A 20,348-nucleotide genomic window follows, 5' to 3' on the forward strand; every position below is an offset into this window, starting at 1 on the left:
TGCTGTGTCATAGTAGGCAAACGTTATTTGTCCACGTTTATTGTTTACTGATCGATAACAAAAATTGACAAATGTCACACTAATTAAACAAATAGTTTAAAACCGAATGATTTGTCCAATTCAAACATTTTTCTTAAGTGTTATTTGTCCCTATTGATGTTTATGATAAAAGGGGGAATTTTCAGCCTTATGTCAAGAATTAATCTGATATTTTTGTGACGTATTATCCAAAGTATATGTACAAGAAATAATAAAAACTTGTATATCATTTTTAACAGTTTACATATAAAATTTAAAGGATTTTTCCATTTAGAAGTTTAACGGAAAAAGAAACAAGTGGGAAAATATATGATAATGTAAATCACATCTCTCATAAGGAAATATCACCAAAGGCCGGATATAAGTACTTATTCTATACGATCTTATAACAATTCGTTTAATTTCTAGGTTACACGGAACTATTTATTCTGTCATAGTCGGCGAAAATACTAACATTTTCTAAATTTACCACTCTTTATAATAAAAACATGAAACAAATAGTTATGTGTGGTCTTAGTACTTTATTATTCAGTTTAGAAAAATGAAACAAAATAGTATCATGACAACTTCCAACTGTGCTTGTGATCCATGCCCACCGTCATTTTTCACCAGATTTATAAAATGTTGGAAGTCTTTTTGAATAATTCTGTAGAAAATATTTCAATGGGTTTCAAAATTTATATTGTAAATATACACACTGCAGTTATTCATAGATATATATATATATAAGAATATATTGTACTCTTACATCCAATCACAGCGCTCCTAAGTTGACTTCCTTCACCTGACTTGAGTACACAAAAGGCCAACCTAATGCTGGGAAAATGTAATAGTACTATTTTCCCTCTATTTTTAACAGAGAATGTTATGTTTAGACATGTAAGAAGAATGTTACCAGTGTTTTACGACATGTATTATATTTCAGATAAAAGTATTCCAAAAATATACTAGATTCCTGCCTAAAAAGACACTAGAGACACAAGCCCATTCAATGCATATATAATTTTAAATGATTTTTGAAAAATAATAATTATTTAAAAGAATAAAACAATGACTTTTAAATAAATCTAATTCTTTAATAAAAAGGAAAAAATAAATCAAATTAAGCCTTATATTATTTATAAGGATTCTAAGATTCTAAAAAATAATCGGCAATATAAAAAATCAGTAATCACCTTTAAATAGATATAAATCGGAAGGATTCCCATTAGCATCACCCCTTGAAAAATGTAAATGCCAGGATGTCCGGATCTGAAGCTGAAGCTGTTATAAATTTATTGTTTTCTTTTAAAACATTAAATTCAACGTTCTTGCTAATAAAGATCGCATTTTGTGATATATATATATTTGGTTTCACTGTGATGATAATAAAACATCATTCAATAGAATGAGTTGAATAAAAAATTAGAATAGAAAGTAGGGTATACAGTTAAACTTCCTGTTCAGTTTCAACCTGATTTATATAAAACACTTGATACATTATTTCACTCAAAGGAATAACAAGCATGGTGATACATCCTGTTTCAAGGGCGTGTGGTATAGAGCCGTACAGAAGTTGAGTAAATGTCCACAGTGGTCTCTAAAACTTTGGATTTTCAAATAACAGCTTGGTTGAAGATACTTTACAGGTAACATGGAACAACGTAACGAGGTAAGTTTCTTGAATTAAACGTGAATATTAAGAATGGATTGAGTTTTTACTGTTCCAAAATTTAAAATAGCTAGCTAAGCTTTACACCCTTTATGTTTAAGAAAGAATATTTGCCTCTTTGTATTTTTTCAATGTTGCATCTGTTAAATTTTATGAAATACTTAGGCTCTCTACCTCAGGAATAAATTACTTTAGCTGTATTTGGCAAAACTTTCAGGAATTTTGGTCCTCAATGCTCTCCAACTTCGTACTTTACTTGGCCTTTTTCACTTTTTTGTATTTGAGCGTCACTGGTGAGTCTTTTGTAGGCGAAACGCGCGTCTGGAGAAATAAAAATAAAACCCTGGTATCTATCACACGTTTAAAGCAACATACTACACAAAGGGGCAGATATATTTGACCGCTTGAGTCTGAAAATCAAAAAGTATAACGAATCCTAGAAATATATTCCTTCATGTGTTCTTCAAAAGCGTCTGTTTGACTATGTTGCATTACATACTGGCTTTACCTTGAAAGGATTATATCACGGCTAGGAAGATCGTCATATCGAGGAGCGTTTAGTACAGTGATTTTGTCATAGTTTGGATAAGTTTGACATGATTAATTTATGTTGCTTCCCCAAATTATTGCCTCAGTTCTATTCACACAAGCAGACAAAAAGCAAATAAGATGCTTGAATCTGTAGTGGAGGTCAAACGATCTGTATTGGAATTGTTGTTTCACGAAATTAACGCTGAATAAGCAAGATATTGAAATTGCTATGGTTTGGTTAAGCGATTGACATGGTTCGGTTAAGAGTCTAGAAATTCGTCATGGTTTTGGTCAAGATTGTCATGGTTTAGATCGAAATAAATATATATGTGTTTCACTTTGATACTGAAAATTGTATTGATAGCGCCTGTTATTGAACGAAGTCACACTATATATTAACTGTCTGAGAAGAAAAAAAGCCTGTTTATCCAAATTTAGTGGGTATAATCGTTAAAGCGTAAATTAAACATGTCATGTTTCTTTTCGTAAGTTTTCTACAATATAAATTGAAAAGTCACTGCTCTTTTAAACTAGCTTTCGATATAATTTTACAAAAAAAAGACAAAGCGTTGCTTCTGTTTCACATATAATCTTTTCTCCATTATAAGTTATATGGTTCGCTACTGACCCCCTACGGATCCGTAGAGGGTTAGTAAAATCCATAGGGGGTGAGGCCGGAGGCCTAGTCCCCTATGGATTTTATTCACCCTCTATGAATCCGTAGGGGGTCAGTAGTTAACCGTATAACGAATTTATTGCACGCTAGACTTTTTCTGCTGCGTTTTGTTGTAAAATAAACAACGAAACACAACAACATTTATAAATGACGTCACCGTCACGAACCCCCTATGAAATTTACTAACCCCCTACGGTCTCATAGGGGGCCACCACGTAACGGCGTTAAACCAATCACAACGTGATAATTTATCCGCGGTGCGATAAAGGTCCTTGCTTGACTCTGCCGGGGATATCATGAGCGGCATCACTTGTCAAATAGCTTAAGACTTCTACTCAAAAGTGACAGCCAGTCAAAAAGTAATTCTTGTTTTTCATTTTCTTTTCTGGAAAACTATACATTTGTTGGTTTTCTTTATTTTAAATTTTGAACCAGTTTATGATGAATAAAAGGAGATATGGGGTAATAGGTCCATGATACAGTAAACCAAATACAAAACCAACTAAAAGATACTAAGAGGACAGCATAAGTTTATTTGCCGTTTATCGTTTTTGCTTATTTGATTTTTAATTTGCTAGGTAATATCAAATGTAAGATGACGCAGGAAATACATAAATGAGACAGCAAACCAACATCACAAACATAAATTCTTCAACAATAGGATAAATTATATAGGCCAAACTCTGTATCTGCCTGTTTCTATAAACGGGTAAATAAATTGGACAGAGACAACCAGAGATCTGAAACCATCAAACTATTATCAGTATAGCGTAAAACAATAATGAATGACATAGGACAAATTGTCGCGTCACTAGGTTCTGGACATTTTGGTGAGTCGCAACTCAGTAAATATGTTTTTGAAATTAAATGTGTAAAACCCTCCCTTTCACAATACTTAGCACTCATGAATGCCTGTTTGGTGTCTGTGTAGAAAACTTAAATTTTCATGATTTCGAAGTTTATAACTTCTTTTCAATTTGTGTAACTAAATATGTTTAGCATAAAAACAACGCAGTCAAATTCATAATTGTTTTTTTAATTTATTTATTTACACGATACGGCTCCAAATTTTACACAAATGCATTGAATTGGACTCATACAACTTTTCAGAGGCAATTGCATCTATTGCCCCTTTAGACGGGTCATGTGAAGCTGTTGGTGATACTGATTCATTTCTAGCATTCATAAGGTTTAAATGATACATTTTCTCATTTTCAAGATAATGACATTTTTAGATATCATAACATGCTCTTTTATGGTACTGACGAATTTCTTGAGCACCATGTGCTAATCCATCATATGGGTCACGATTGCACTTTTACGTTTAGCAGTAGATCTTCCGGGTTGGTCAAACATTGCATAGCTGCTGAAATATATGAACGTAGTATTGTTAAGTTAGTTCTTTTGGATTAAAGTTTATATATGACTGCGGCAATAAAAGATTTAAAAATTAAGAAACAAATATTGAAAAATAGGATCCTCTCAATATTGTTTCATATATATAATGCTATTCAATGAAACTACAGTGTTAAATATATATCGTTATTTATTGCTAGACATAATGCAAAGATGCTCACAATATTGGCAGCATAATTCCAGCCTGAAATTTAAAAGAAGCTATCTAAGAATCATGACTTTTAATCATTTGTTATTTGTTTGAAACTAGGTCCCACTAAATATCAGTACTTAATTTTGTGTTTTTAGTGTTTCTGTTACTTGATTTTCTTATTTAAACCCGATCCGGTGAGTTTTACATGTGTGGCATGGTTAAGGCGAAGAAGAGGTTGAGGAGCCCGCAAACATGTTTTACTCTGTAACATTTTGTTTATACTGTCTCAAGTTCAGTGTCTATAATGCCGTGAATATCGTATTTAACATATTTTGCTATTTATTTTGGACAGAAATAAGGCTCATGGTTTTCTAATTTAAATTGCTATACATTGAATTTTGTCGCAGCCTTTAATATCTTGCTAAGAAATATGGTTTTGCTCATGGTTGAATGTTGAAGGTCTCTTGATGACAAATAGCTGCTAACATCTACGTCATTTGATCTCAAGTGGATAGTTATATAATTGGCAATCATATTGCATCTACTTATAGCATATTACTACATTATATGTGCGTTTTTATGTCCTTTCGTGTTTCAAATAAAACAATTTCTGTTAATTTTGATAGCAACTCTTCATTATACACGACACGAATTACATAACTGAACCATGTCGAACATGAACTTAACCATGACACGAATGAACCAAACCACGACACAGATATTTCAGTAATTTGGATTTGATTGCAAAAGTAGGTCTTTTTTCAGATAACTGACCGCAGTGTTATATCACGAAGATATATGTGATGTAACAGACTGTAAGAAAATACTTTTTTTATGCACGATAAACCAATTAGCAAGTTTTAAGTTTTGACATACGCAATCTTTGTTCTGTTTTAAATCATTAACTATATGAAACAACTTGTGATGTACTAACATATTTACTTTATACAAAGATACTTACCAGCTTGAGTTAATGATCAGAAGTTCCGTTTACAAAATATCCCAATGTTTACATTTTTGCATTGATTGTCATCAAAAAGACTTAACACCGTCATGTCAAATTTATCCAAACTATGACAAAATCACTGTACTAAACGCTCCTCGATATGACGACCTTACTACCCGTGTATATGGACATGATTAAAAATACTGTTATTTCTTTTGAAATACCATATACGTAACACAAGACTACAGTATTTGATACAATTTTTCAAAAGCTTTGTAATACAATTACACCTAGTTTCCTATTTTACGCTTTTTAATTGTGTTGAACCTAATTCACAAAATCGTTACAAATGACAAAAATAGAAAGGAAATTTTGATGGACAAGATGTACTATGTTTTAACATACCTTTATACAGATGATTTGTTATATTACGAATGTCTGTACTTCTATACTATTTAAAAGTGATTGATGACTACAGTTTGTTACCTCACAGGAACTTCTTCGGGCTGTAAAAAGACGAAAGACTTCAAAGTGTCATTCGGTGTTTAAAATACGGAGCTGATATAAACTGCCAAACTCAGGTAACGTTATACATGTTAGAGGGGGGCATGTTACATACGCGAGATAAAAATTAAGAACATTGTACATGAATTTGAATGGGAAGACGTTTGATCCTACATGAGAGATGATAATAGCGGATTAAATAAGTTATCTTTTCTAAGCGCACAGTTTATAGTTTAAGTATTAATTTATGAAGTTTAATAACGAGCCTGCAAAGAAACTTTTCAAGTTAAAGATCGCAGCAGTTATCCAGGTTAAATCCAGTTGGGAGTACTAGCTATTCTACAAGGCATTTCTGATACTGATATGTATTTTTTGCGATTACCTACACCTACCAAAACTTGCAAGCTCTATCTTTTGAGAAATGAGTACTCTTTCCGTTCACCAGTCACGTCGATACCACGAATTTACCATATAGTGTTTATTCCAAGTCAAATTCTGTTATTCAATTACATTTTGATAAATTCTCAAGAAGTTCTTCCCGGTGACAAGCAGAGAAGTTTAATATCACCAAATAGCGTATCTTTTATTCTTTGAGTGAAATTTTGCAATTCCGATTGGAGTCAATCAATTTTTTCATACTCCGATATATTAACTATTTAGATACGAATTTTCCAATTGAGCAATCTAATACAACAAGTTAACGGACCACGGCCGAATAGAAGACGACAGAGGAACAATCCACAAAACACTTTACACAAAACACTAAACACAAAACTAAAGATCGAGCAACACATACTCACATACCTGGAGTAAACTGAAGTGATCAAGAAGTATGAACAATTCCTGCGTCACTAGTGCCACCCGTTGTGTTGATTATGAGAAGTAATAGTTCTATGATAAATAAAGACAACAGAAGTATACCGCTATTCAATAGTCATAAATCAATTATAAAAGCGATTTTTCCAAAACAAATAAAATATGCATTCAATCTCTCTAATGTTAAACATTCTTAATAATAAGTGTTAGTATTTAGAGCTTCAAATCAAGTTCATTTGCAAACATTCTAAACTGTAATATGAACAGAAGCACTCATTCATTTTAGCCGAAGGGATTTTAATATTTCTAAATTCTGTTTTCTTAATTTACCAATCAGTAAAAAAGGCAACGAAAATTATTAAATTTATTTATTGACACAACTCAAAATCTATATGTCGATCGATAAAGGTTAAATTTCAGCCTTGCATTTCAGGATGGAGACTATCCCATACATATAGCCGCTGCTGAGGGATACACGGAAATAGTCCAGCTCCTTTTGGATCGAGGCATTGATTGCGATTTAAAGGCCAGGGTCTGTTATTATTTGTTGTACAACGATAAAAATGACATTGTCAATCAAACCATGTCCAATGCCAAAACTATTTCACCATAGCTAGTAGTATAAAATTGAGAATGGAAATGGGGAATGTGTCAAAGAGACAACAACCCGACCATAGCAAAAACAGCAGCAGAAGGTCACCAACAGGTCTTCAATGTAGCGAGACATTTCCGCACCATGAGGCGTACTTCAGCTGGCCCCTAAATGCATATCTAACACCAAATAGCATGGTAATTAAATAACAACATACCGTATATGCTAAATTTAGTCCTGGTATCTATGATGAGTTTATATACCGTATTGCATTGTGGCTGTTCCTAAAATAAGGAAGGAGTATAAAAGTTTCACCTGAATGGGTTATGAATCAATATTTTGATTTTACGGGATACTCATTAAAGCGCAATTGATTAGTTAAAAGGTAATTACTTTTACTAAGAAATTTTTTGAAAATTTTATTTTTAATAAGACGGATCATTTGGACAATTTAGGGAATTCAGATGAACAGTTTCTGGAAGAAAGGCGACATATACCAAAGGGACACTCAAACTCATAAGTAAAACATCAACTGACAATCCCCATGGCTGAAAAAAAACCAGATAAACAACAGTACATAAAACCTAGTATAAAAAAATCCCAAAAAAACTGAGCAACATAAACCCCTTAAAACTCTAGGTATGATCACAGGTGTTTCAGAATGGTAAGTATATTATGCGCCACATGTGACACCCATTATGTTACTCCTATAAAATACGTTGATAATTCATAGAAAGTTATTAAACATCACGCAAAAGCGGATTGATTATCGACTCTTATCTAATCATAAGGCATCACCACGTTCTAAAAAAACATCGGAAAAATGAGTAACCAAAAGTTTCGTGTACTAATCTATTAATACGAATGCAATTGTGAATGTGTTACTGAAATTCAAAATTGAAATTATTTTTGTACCTTTTTGTAACAGTATATTCAAACTGGCTATTATGTCCATTGTGCTGAGTGGTTCTCACATATGGAAATGGATGAAAAAGTACTTATCCCCTTTTTCATGATCTATGAAATTATAAAATGTATAGATCGAGTAAAATGCACGATTAAAAGCAAACAGAAAGACTTATTCAATGATATTTTTTTTTCAAATGTCGCTTTCGTTTGTGGTAGTAAAATAATAAGTTCCAGTCATTTGTGATCACTTTTCACGATGTCATTTGGATGTTTACGATATTTTCAAATGTTTTCTGAGTTAAAAAGCAAGCTTTTTCATGAGATCTTTCACAAAGTTTCACAAAAAAGGCAATTTTTTTTTATTACAGCATACAAAAAGCTCTCCATTACATTTAGCTGCTGAAAGAGGACACTTGAAAACAACAGAATTACTACTTATGCGAGGCGGTAATCCAAATATAAAAAATTGGGTATGTGACAACTTAATAAATGTAACTTGTTCCAGCATTGATTTTCTCGATGTTTTTGCAAAATATTTTTGCTGAAGAATGTTTTCTTTGCAACTTGCATACCCTTGCAGTCACTCTTTAATGGGTCCTCCTCACTAGCTAAGTATGATTTTAATATCAGTAGTTAGTGCTGCTAGCAATATGCGCTCAATCATTCCAAATATCTGAATTGTTGACCTCGCATTACCTACAAAAGCACATTCTTTGTACAGCTTAAAGATGCATAGGAAATAAAATTACAACACATCATATTCGAAAATCAGCAAAATATATCTGCTATCCTCAAATATTTATTTGGTTTTTCCTAAATTAAGATGACGTAGTTTGGTCTGAGCATTACACAATATCATGGTTTCTGGACTATTTACGAAGTTTCTGTGTAAAATCGTCTTCATAAACAATAAACGATGTTATTTTGCATGATTGGTGATTTCATATAACATGTATTAACCTGGGTAAATGAGGCCCTTCATTGGGGGTGTCCAAGTAATCATATAACCACAATTATTTTGTCAATATAATCACATAATCATTAATAATTTTTCTATACAAGATAATCAAATAATCAAAAATACAGTTCTAAATTATCAAATAACCAAATAATCATGAAATATTTGGTCTGGTAATCAAATAATCACTATGAAAACGGCCAAGTAATCACATAATTATAAACCCTTTGAGGAGGCTTGTAAATACTTTGAATCGTTCTTGGTAACTGTAAGCAGTCTTTGAAGAAGGAATAGTTTTTGTTTTTTTAATTGTACATGGTGTTCTTGTAGATTTACCAATAAGCAAACAATTTGAGTTTAGGTGTTTTGATTTTACTTTGAAAAGAAGAGATTTGTAATCTTAACAATTCATGTTATCATTATTATCTGTTAACTGTGTAAGACTTAAAAAAAAACCTATTTAATTCATGAATTAATACAATTTGCAATTCACTGTAAGAATCGATGTATATCCAAAATTTTTAACCCTCTAAAGTTATTTCACTTCGGGCTGTTCCCTCAATGAAATAACCTTCTAGTGTTGAAAATTTTGTATATTCACCTCTTTAACGGGCCATAATTGTATAATGTAAACTTTATATTTTCCAGAGAGGAGAGTCACCATTACACAGAGCTGCTGGTGATGGACACTTAAATGTCGTGGTATTGCTACTAAACGCCAACAGTGATCATAATATGGCAGCTAAGGTGTGTAACGTGTGTCACCCGGTAACATCATAATATTTGAATCTCTACAGTAAAACAATATGTTTTACGTCTTTTATCTGCCAGTCAATATTAATTTTGATAATTTTTCTAAAATATAAATAAAATAAAGACAGCCTCATGTAGATAAACATGCTTTTAAATTTTTTTGGATTCGAGCGTCAATGATGAATCTTTTGTAGACGAAACGCGCGTCTGGCGTATATACAAAATTTAGTCCTGGTATCTATGATGCGTTTATTTATACTGTAGAAATACAAATTAATTCATTTTTTTTTCTAATTATTTTGTATTACAGTATGGTAGAACCCCATTGTTCTATGCTGTTGAAAGTGGCAGACTAAACACAACATCAGTATTATTAGAGCGAGGCAGTGATTCAAATTTGAAGAACATAGTAAGATCTTTCGTGCTAGATTTTGAGTTCTAAACTTCTTAAATGGGGGTATGCGAGACTTGAACCAAACATCACCATGAAGCTAACACAACATACAACAATAACGTATTAAAAATGCACAACTCTCATGTTAGATTCGTGCTGGCAAACAAATAAACTGTCAAAATTGCTATCACTACCATATCATGTTCTCTGAAAACTATCATTTTTTCTACGAGTTTTGTATCCTGAGTTTCTATATTTGTATAAATACGTTCATTTAGATACCAATTACGGCTTTTACAAAGCACGAAAATATTGCAGAACCAATTGCGAGGAGTCGCTGACTTAAGAGAGTTACATGGAAAACAACTGAAATCGACACTACATCAGTTTCATTATCACCATCACGAATTGTTGACCAACTGACTATTGACCTATTTTCGTGGTCTTAGATTTTCTGGAACAAGGCAAGTCGTCTGATCTGTGATTCTGCCGACTAGTTCTTTATCCTAATTGTGACATTTGAACTGAATGTTCATTCGCATGGCGGGAGAGGCGTTCATTGTGCAAAGCAGGAGAAGACTGTAATCATTATTTGATATTCCCATAAGTATGCTTTATTCATCCTCAATGTTGCGTTCTTATATGATTTGTGTCTTTTATTCTAAAGTTAATTGTTTTGTGCTGTGTACCGATCTATTTAGTTCAGACATTTGCAACAGTTGTTTTTATAGTTTGTACTTATGTTGTGCTGTTACATCACTATCACGGATAGAAAGTAGGATTGAGCGATCCCAAACATGTGTAACCCCGGCACATTCTAGATGTGTCTGTTAGGATCATGCAATTCAGTGGTTGTCTTTAGTTCATGCCTGTGTTAGTTTTTCATAACTTGAACTTTTTAAATTTTGGACTTAATTTTTTTTTTTTTATTTGTTTCACATTTTGTCATGTCGGGGATGATTTATTGTTGAAGACAATACGGTTTCAAATAATGGCTTACATTCACATTATATGAACTCTAGTGGGTAGTTGTTTCATTGGTAATCATACGAAATATCTTATTTTTAAATGATATCAAATTCCCTTTTTAGCTCACCTGGCCCATAGGGCCAAGTGAGCTTTTCCCATCACTTGGCGTCCGGCGTCCGTCGTCGTCGTCCGTCATCGTTAATTTTTACAAAAATCTTCTCCTCTGAAACGACTGGGCTAAATTAAACCAAACTTGTCCACAATCATCATTGGGGTATCTAAATTAAAAAATGTGTCCGGTGACCCGGCCAACTAACCAAGATGGCCGCCATGGCTAAAAATAGAACATAGGGGTAAAATGCAGTTTTTGGCTTATAACTCAAAACCAAAACATATAGAGCAAATCTGACTTGGGGGTAAAATTGTTTATCAGGTCAAGATCTATCTTCCCTGAAATTTTCAGATGAATCAGACATCCCGTTGTTGGGTTGCTGCTCCTGAATTGGTAATTTTAAGGAAATTTTGCTGTTTTTGGTTATTACCTTGAATATTATTATAGATAGAGATAAACTGTAAACAGCAATAATGTTCAGCAAAGTCAGACTTGCAAACAAGTCAACAAGACCAAAATAGTCAGTTGACCCCTTTAGGAGTTATTGCCCTTTATAGTCAATTTTTAACCGTTTTTCGTAAATCTTAGTAATCTTTTACAAAAATATTCTCCTCTGAAACTACTGGGCCAACTTAATCCAAACTTGGCCACAATCATCTTTGGGGTATCTAGTTTAAAAATGTGTCCGGTGACCCAGCCATCCAACCAAGAATAAAAAATAGAACATAGGGGTAAAATACAGTTTTTGGCTTATAACTCAAAAACCAAAGCATTTAGAGCAAATCTGACATGAAGTAAAATTATCAATCAGGTCAACATCTATCTGCCCTGAAATTTTCAGATAAATCGGACAACCTGATGTTGGGTTGCTGCACCTGAATTGGTAATTTTAAGTAAATTTGCTGTTTTTGGTTATTTAATACCTTGAATATTATTATAGATAGAGATAAACTGTAAATAGCAATAATGTATTGTCCTTTACAGTCAATTTTTAACAATTTCCCACTGAAACTACTGGGCCAAGTTCATTATAGATCGAGATAATTGTAATCAGCAAGAAAGTTCAGTAAAGTAAGATGTACAAACACATCACCATCATCAAAACACAATTTTGTGATGAATCCATCTGCGTCCTTTGTTTAATATTCACATAGACCAAGGTGAGCGACACAGGCTCTTTAGTATGGAACGCCGGAACTGTCTTATAGTGTAAATATTTAATGTGTTTTGTCGCTTTGCCTTTACGTCCTGTCATTTCTTCTTTATGTTATGTGCAGATGCCTGTATGTCCTGACACGGCATCTCTGTGTTATGTCAAATTAGTAATTTGTTTGGTCAAAAAATTGTATGATATGTCATTGCTAAACTTTGTTGTGTAAACTATGCATTACATTATGCTGTAACTACTATATATTCTGTGAATACTTCGGAACTTTATGATCAACCAACTTTACATTCTCTCATATTTTATCTATGTTGTGTCTATTCGTCTTTCACGTAAGTCAGGTAATAATTGCGTCCTGTCTCAAGTTTTATTGTTTTGTCAAATGTTCTAAACGTTTTGTTGTGATACACTTTTGTTGTATGTAAATCTCATGATATTATAGTCTTTTGGCGTTATGTTGTGTTTATTCAGATGTATCTCCAGTGAAAAACATAATACATCATGGTATAATTCATATACGTTTTGCCGTACAGTAGATACTCTCTGTGAGAATTCATTGCGTCATGTGCAAATACCTTTTACATTATGTGCAAACAACTAATACGTTTTGTGCAAACCTCGTTTACATTATGTGCAAACATCGTTCACTTTATGTGCAAACATCGTTTACCTTATGTGCAAACACCTATAACGTTATATGCAAATACCTATTAAGTAATGTATAAAATCTACAGCATTATGTGCAAACACTATTACGTTATGTGCCAATATCGCTTACATTATGTGCAAACCCCATTTAGGTTATGTGCAAATGCCTATTACATTATGTCCAAACATCTATTAAGTTATGTGCAAATGCCTATTACATTATGTCCAAACATCTATTACGTAATGTGCAAACACCTATTACTTTATGTCCAAACACCTATTACGTTATGTGCAAACACCTATTACGTTCTGGTAAACGCTCTTTTGACACAGATTAAAACAAAACGCTTCAATGATATGCATTTTGAAAACGAAGAAAATTAAAGTTTTGACCTTTCTAACAAACTGTTGATTTCCATAATTATATTGATTGGTGTAATAATGCTATATACATACTATGTATCTAGTTTTATGGGAAATTATTTTGCACCACTTTAAAAGTGTGCGTTATGCATCCCTGCTGTTTGGTTTTTTTTTTTTCTATGGTCGGGTTGTTGTCTCTTTGACATTCCCCATTTCCATACTCAATTTTATTTGAAAATTCGTTCTCTTTACTTGTTGAAAATTTTAACAAATATACAGACACGACTCTAGTTTCTCCAAGAGGTGCAACCGAAAGAAACAAAACGATATAAAAAAAGAAGATGTGGTACGAATGACAATATTAGTCTGAAAGAAAGGGTTAACCTTCACTGGCCCTACTCGAAATTAAATCCCCGCAACTTGTTACTCCAGATAATGACTTTCATTTATCCGTATTTCGTCCGGTAACTTTTCGAATCGTGTCATCAAGAACGATAATAAAAAAAAATACATAATTTAGTAAATTGTTATTGTATTCTTCTATTATTTTTTTTTATAATTTATGTGCATATCGTTTCGTTTGTTGTCTATAAGAATAAATAAATAATTTCGTTGCTAAAATGGTCATCATAACATAATTTTCCCTTTAAATTTCAGAAAATACTGACTATCTTTTAAAAAAGATGTGGTATGAATCCAAATGAGACAATTCTCCACGAAAGACCAAATGACAAAGAAATAAATAACTATAGATCCCCTTATGGCCTCGCTTTTCGACCTGTTTCTAAAGCTCGTACAAATAAGTTTTACGTTTACCGACAAAGTACATTTATAATCAATACATTATTCCACAGTTGTTGATATGAATTTATCTATTTGTTCAATATTTCAACGAATATCGTCGTATAAATTAGAAACATAAACTTATTATCCGAACGGAAAGTCATAAATTTAATGAATATTACGGGATATACGGTATTTCTGCAAGGAAATAATACATTTACACTGTGAAGCAACACATTCACTCTGTGGTTAATGTTTTTAGAATTTTAATAACTTTCTTATACTCTTTTGGATTTGTACCAAACTTGGACAGACGCTTGTTTGTGATCAAAAGCTAGTATCTGGAAAGAAATTTTGTTAAGATTTTGTACCTGTGTTTTACTTATGAATGGACTTCCAGTTAACATTACAGTCTGAAGTTAATTTTTTTTAAACATTTATTAGATTCATAAACTAGCCTGTATTTTTACCAAACGTGGACAGAAGCTTCTTACAGTCAAAGATCGTATCAAGAGGAATATTTTTATTGATTTTTTCCTCATTTTTGTTGAGCCTGCGATTAACAGTAACAGTAGTCGAGACACTGGGTTCCGCGGAACCCTTACGAATTTTTAGACATATCGGTCCCCCTTTTCTCGGCTACTGTTAAAGCGAGACGTGTTTTTTTTTTATAAATGGCTAGCGAGGCATGAAGTTAATATGATTCAATCCAAATTATCCTCAAAGTGCGGAAACAATATTGCATTGATGCAATCTTGTTCGCCTTGAAATCGACGTAACATATTTAGTCAAAATTCTTTTAAAAAAAATCACCTATATAACGAAAATAAAACTGTGACAGACCTTAACCCGAAAGGGAAGGTTAAAATTCTTCTGTATTTTTCCTGCTACTGATTATAAATTAAGAAAGTTCACTTGTCATGTTTTGTATTATTTGAATTTTGGAACCTTGTTGTTCATCCGTTTAAAGCACCATGCAACAATTGCCAGCTAACTCCCAGTTTTCAAGAATCTTTAAATTTGCAGTATGTCATTGATACGATTCGAGTTCTCAAAATGAATCATGATAATATATAAGGACAATAAGACATTTGTAAAAAATATAAAACTATTGTTATGTTTTATTACTAGTTGAGAACATCTTTATGCTAAATATATGAATTAAAGCACTGAAGTACTGAACATCGGATGACCGCAAGTTCTTGTGGACGGTCACACGCACTTGTCTCAGAAAACCTAATGCACTTCTCTTTACCTGAAAGTGACGTTAAAGTAATGTAAAGCCTCGGTCACACCTTACCGGATAGCTCGAACGGACGCCTAACGGATAATTTTTTTCAATCCGTTCATGTCCGTTAGACGTCCGTTCGTATCCGTTAGTCGTCCGTCCATGTTCGTTGCATATTTATCAAGTGTACGTTTTATCCGTCGACGTCCGTTCTGTCCGGTGTAATATTTTGAGCATGTTCAAAACTTTGAACGTCCGTCCAACGGATAAAATGTCCATTGGACGTCCGTTTGCCTTCCGTTTTGTACGGTTCTCGTCCGTTTCGTTTCCGTTTTGTATCCGTTACGTGTCCGTTATACATCCGTTGGAGGTCTAGCAGATAAGTTCACCAACGGACTTCTAACGGACGTCTAACGGATAAAACGGATGATAAACGAATGTGAAACGGACTTCTACCGGACGTATAACGGATAAAACGGATGATGAACGGATATGAAACGGATAAATGCCAATTGAGAATTTCTCGTCAGAAATGCCATTAAGATTTTTTATTAAGAATTGAATGCTTCTATTTGTAAATTTATTGGGGTGTAAAAGCGTTGACCAAAGTACATTTTGTATGAAGCGCGGAAGCGCTTCATACTAAAAATGTGCGCACGGTCAACGCTTTTACAACCCTATAAAATTAAAAAAAGAAGCATTCAAAACTTATAATTACATTTTTTTAGCTATGATCATGAAAACACGAATTTTATAAATTTTGTATTTTATTCACCTGTGCACTTTATTGTGGGACCACGTGCTATCATGAATGAAAAGTTTTATTGAGTGATGCAATTGCTAACGGAATAACACGGGATGTGCAGTTAACCAATCAAACTAAAGTATTATAATGAAACATACATCTAATGTAATTATTGGTTCATGAATTCTTATTATTCATAATCGATCTTAGAATAAGGGCACATCTTCATCAAGCAGCTGTTATTCTTAGGTCAGACACTGCCCTTTAGCGGCATTTTGAAGAACAAACCAAAACCAGTTACACAGAACGTTTTCAATATTAATGCGATTTACATGTATGATTATTGTTGCCTTAAATTTTTTCGTATATCTTGTTTATCCGTTTTATCCTGTATGCTTCCGTTATGTGTCCGTTTTATGCGGTACTCGTCCGTTGGATAAAAGTTCGACATCCGTTCTGTCCGGTACGTCTCCATTTATCGTCCGTTGCATATCCGTTGCATGTCCGTTATGCATTCGTTAGGCGTCCGTTTTAGTTGGTCAGTACATCAACAGACTCCCAACGGAGAACAATTTTGTCAACGGACTACTTTTATTTTCATCCGTTAGTCGTCCGTTCGTCTTATCCGGTAAGTTGTGACCGAGGCTGTAACAGAAAGATATTTTTTTCTGCTCGTGGATGATATATTCAACCTCATCGTATAAGTCATACAAATCATCAGTAAGACGTTACGCAAGATATTGCGTCCCAATTGGTAACGTTAAAATTTGACGTTTTACGTCGGTAATCGAGTATACTTTGTTCGTTTTGATTGTAATCATTTTTGATCGATATGGATATTTCAAAGTCTTGAATATGTATGAAATATTTACTACTGGTAGATACGCAAGCAAATGAACTTTTCGGACTTCAGATTCGGCTTGTGTTGTAATTTTCTTTATATTTATTGTAACTTTTATTTTGTTGCTCTTTTCTTTTTAGTTTCTTTATTTCTTTACAATATTTAATTCGGATATGAAATTCTTCTTTTCTGTAATTAATATTTTACCTATTTAAAGACAAATTACCATATGTTTTTTTTTTTTTCATTTTAGATAATTATTCATTTTCTATTGATTATAACTACCTTTATATATTGCAGTTCTTATCGTGGTTTCTATGATTCTATCTATTTTCTAAATTTGTAAATTGGTTATTTTGTTTTGTCCTCTGATCTTAAAACATAAAATCGAACCGTACTTGTTATTTAAAAACAATGAAATATCGTTCATATATCATATGATAATACGAACTGCTTTCAAATTCGATGGCCTAGGAGGATGATTGGCCTAATGAGTTCATATAAAGTGATAAAAAGCATGGCAATTTTAAGATACGCTCGTGGCGAGATTTGTTCGACTCCGATCCTAATCGACAGTTATTGCAAATATTTTAACTTAAGGTCGCCTGATGTCCGGCTTCTCCTACCTTTGATGACAGGTCAATAAAATACAACAAATGACGCTGATACATGATGTGGTGTTTAACACCAAAACAAAGAACAAACTTTTAGAAATAATTTGAAAACACATATATGTATAGCGTCCCGAATCGAAAACGTTCAAAACGTAAGAAAATTGCTCAGTGGACAAACTTGCAAGACATTTGATTTGTTAAAAAACGAAGTCATTTCGACTTAACAGCTTATCAAAAAGTATGTTATCGTATCGTGGGGTGAAAGCACAATTACGAAAAAGCACTGTTTTATATGCTACAAGTTGAATATTTAATAAAATGACGTTGAAACTAACGGTGTTTTTGTAAAAGCGGCGAAATTCGACATTGGACAATCTTGCAAGACATTTTCTCGAGGACAATGCGTTTTTATTTGTTGTGCGAGTGCTGTAAAATTCCGGATTTGAAAAGGTCTATCTAAGCACATTTGTAGGAATAATTTATAAAAACAAAATTTTATATCATCTGATATTTTAAAAAGCGATAAATTTTGATAACTTACCGTTTTCAGAAACCTGACCATTGCGAGGATTATTCATTTTTGAAAAAAATAAATTTTTACCGTTCAATCAACACAAAAAACAGCAATGGCTTCATAAATTATATTAGACGTTTATCATTCATGCGAACTTTCGCGGATTTTAAACTTTTTATTAGACCACAAAAATTCCCGCAAAAGTTATTTTGCGAATAATTTGTTACGTCTGACACGCATATTTTTGACGTTTTTGGTAATATTTGTATCATTATTTGAAACTATTATGAAAAGTTAAAAAATATTTTTTAATATTTTTGGAATCAGTTATACCTGCCTAATCTATGGATATAAATTTCATAAAGCTGAACTAGTTAGTTTTCATAGAAGAGCTACTTATCAAATTGCTCTGTCGCATTTCACGGCATTGACGCAATAACGTGCTTAACGTCTAAACTGTGTTTTTTTTGTTATACATTATTTTAATACTTGTGAGTTCGTGGTCTTGTGGTTAAGACCGATGGCTACAGTGCTGAAGGTTCCGAGTTCGACTCTCACTCGGGGTGCTAAAAATATCAGTACATTAGAAGGGTAATTTTCACCCTCTCACACACATCTCTGGTACCCAGACCGGAGTTTAAACTAGAATGGGTACGTTGGGGGCCTCGGTTGGTCAGAGTGTCCCTACTTTGACCTGGAGATCAATCTTCTGATATCTCTCTGGTTTGTCTGTTTCCACCGAGTGGCCCGGTGGTTCTCTCCGAGTACTTCGGCTTCCTCCACAACAATAACAGACTTCCCGGTGTCCTAGCACCCCCTTTATGTTGAATTGGGTGGGGATTGTTTGTCCTTGTAAAAATAATTGTCGTATAAATATACGTTAGTGACACATCTCCATTAATCCCGTTAGGGAGTGTACATGGATGCCACTGTACCCTCGCAGCTTTCATGTATATATAATTTTCATCCATTTGTATATCATTCTATTGCACTATATTAGTTATAGTGCTGTGCAAGTGCATGGTGGACACTCTTCTGTAATTTTTCGATTTTTCTAAAAGATTGCATTTGAGTGGGCAATCATATTTTCCAGCAAAACACTCAGGAATCTGATGTACAGTAGTTGTCGTTTGTTTATGTAATATATACGTATTTCTCGTTTTTTTATATAGATTAGACCGTAGATTTCCCGCTTGAATGGTTTAACACTAGTAAGTTTGAGGCCCTTTATAGCTTGTTGTTAGGTGTGAGCCAAGGCTCCGTGTTGAAGGCTTTACATTGACCTAAAATGGTTTCCTTTTTTTTTTTAATTGTTATTTGGATGGAGAGTTGTCTCATTGGCACTCACACCACATCTTCCTATATCTAATGTCACACGAAAGAGGAAGCAAAGACAGACAACTCTGCATCGGAAACGTTCTTGAGATATTCTTCCGCATGCAGTAACACACCTTTTCTGTACATGTGTAAAAATATTAAAAAAATGTTTACTTTATTTATGTTTCAAACGAGTTTAAATAAATTTTCATATTATTAATTTATGTTAAAAAAACCTCTTTTTTTCCTCTTTTGATTTCTCATTCAATAACCAGTGGCGAAACCAGAATTTTTGAAAATGATGGAGCTGCGTTTGTTGGTTCTATAAGCAGTTTGATTAAGAGGGGGCTTGGGACTCAGTTTTGCCAAAACTCCCCGATAATTTAAAAAAAAAATACAAGATAAGAGGTTGCGAGAAAATATCTTCGCCCTCAGTCAATATAATCTGAATAGACGCATATATAATGTGTTGACCTTGTCAAAATTCATAAATGTTATTTGGCGCCTTCCAAAACCATATTTTATGATTATGCATATGTATGCAAGATATGGCGACCTATGAAATGACCCGCTTGATGCAGATGAAAAAGAACATTACATAAATAAGGCCATTAGTGCTCTCGTTTGAATTGTTTTACATATTATTTTCGGGCCCTTTTATTGTTGACTATGCGGTATGAGCTTTGCTCATTGTTGAAGGCCTTACGGTAACATAAAGTTGTTAATGTCTG

The 20,348-nt window shown here is 33.2% G+C and overlaps 1 protein-coding gene across 1 annotated transcript in view; it reads left to right on the forward strand.

The window, feature by feature from the left end:
* Positions 1-5,939: 5,939 nt before the first annotated feature.
* LOC134701272 (uncharacterized) overlaps positions 5,940-20,348 on the forward strand; it is a 33,109-nt gene continuing 18,700 nt past the window's right edge. The window contains exons 1-5 of the mRNA XM_063562397.1: positions 5,940-5,973; positions 7,146-7,244; positions 8,582-8,683; positions 9,820-9,918; positions 10,235-10,333. Coding sequence (XP_063418467.1) covers positions 8,651-8,683; positions 9,820-9,918; positions 10,235-10,333 — 231 coding nt within the window. The 5' untranslated portion in view covers positions 5,940-5,973; positions 7,146-7,244; positions 8,582-8,650. The remainder of the gene's footprint in view (positions 5,974-7,145; positions 7,245-8,581; positions 8,684-9,819; positions 9,919-10,234; positions 10,334-20,348) is intronic.

Source organism: Mytilus trossulus, unplaced genomic scaffold (genome assembly GCF_036588685.1).
Source record: "Mytilus trossulus isolate FHL-02 unplaced genomic scaffold, PNRI_Mtr1.1.1.hap1 h1tg000234l__unscaffolded, whole genome shotgun sequence".
NCBI lineage: Eukaryota > Metazoa > Mollusca > Bivalvia > Mytilida > Mytilidae > Mytilus > Mytilus trossulus.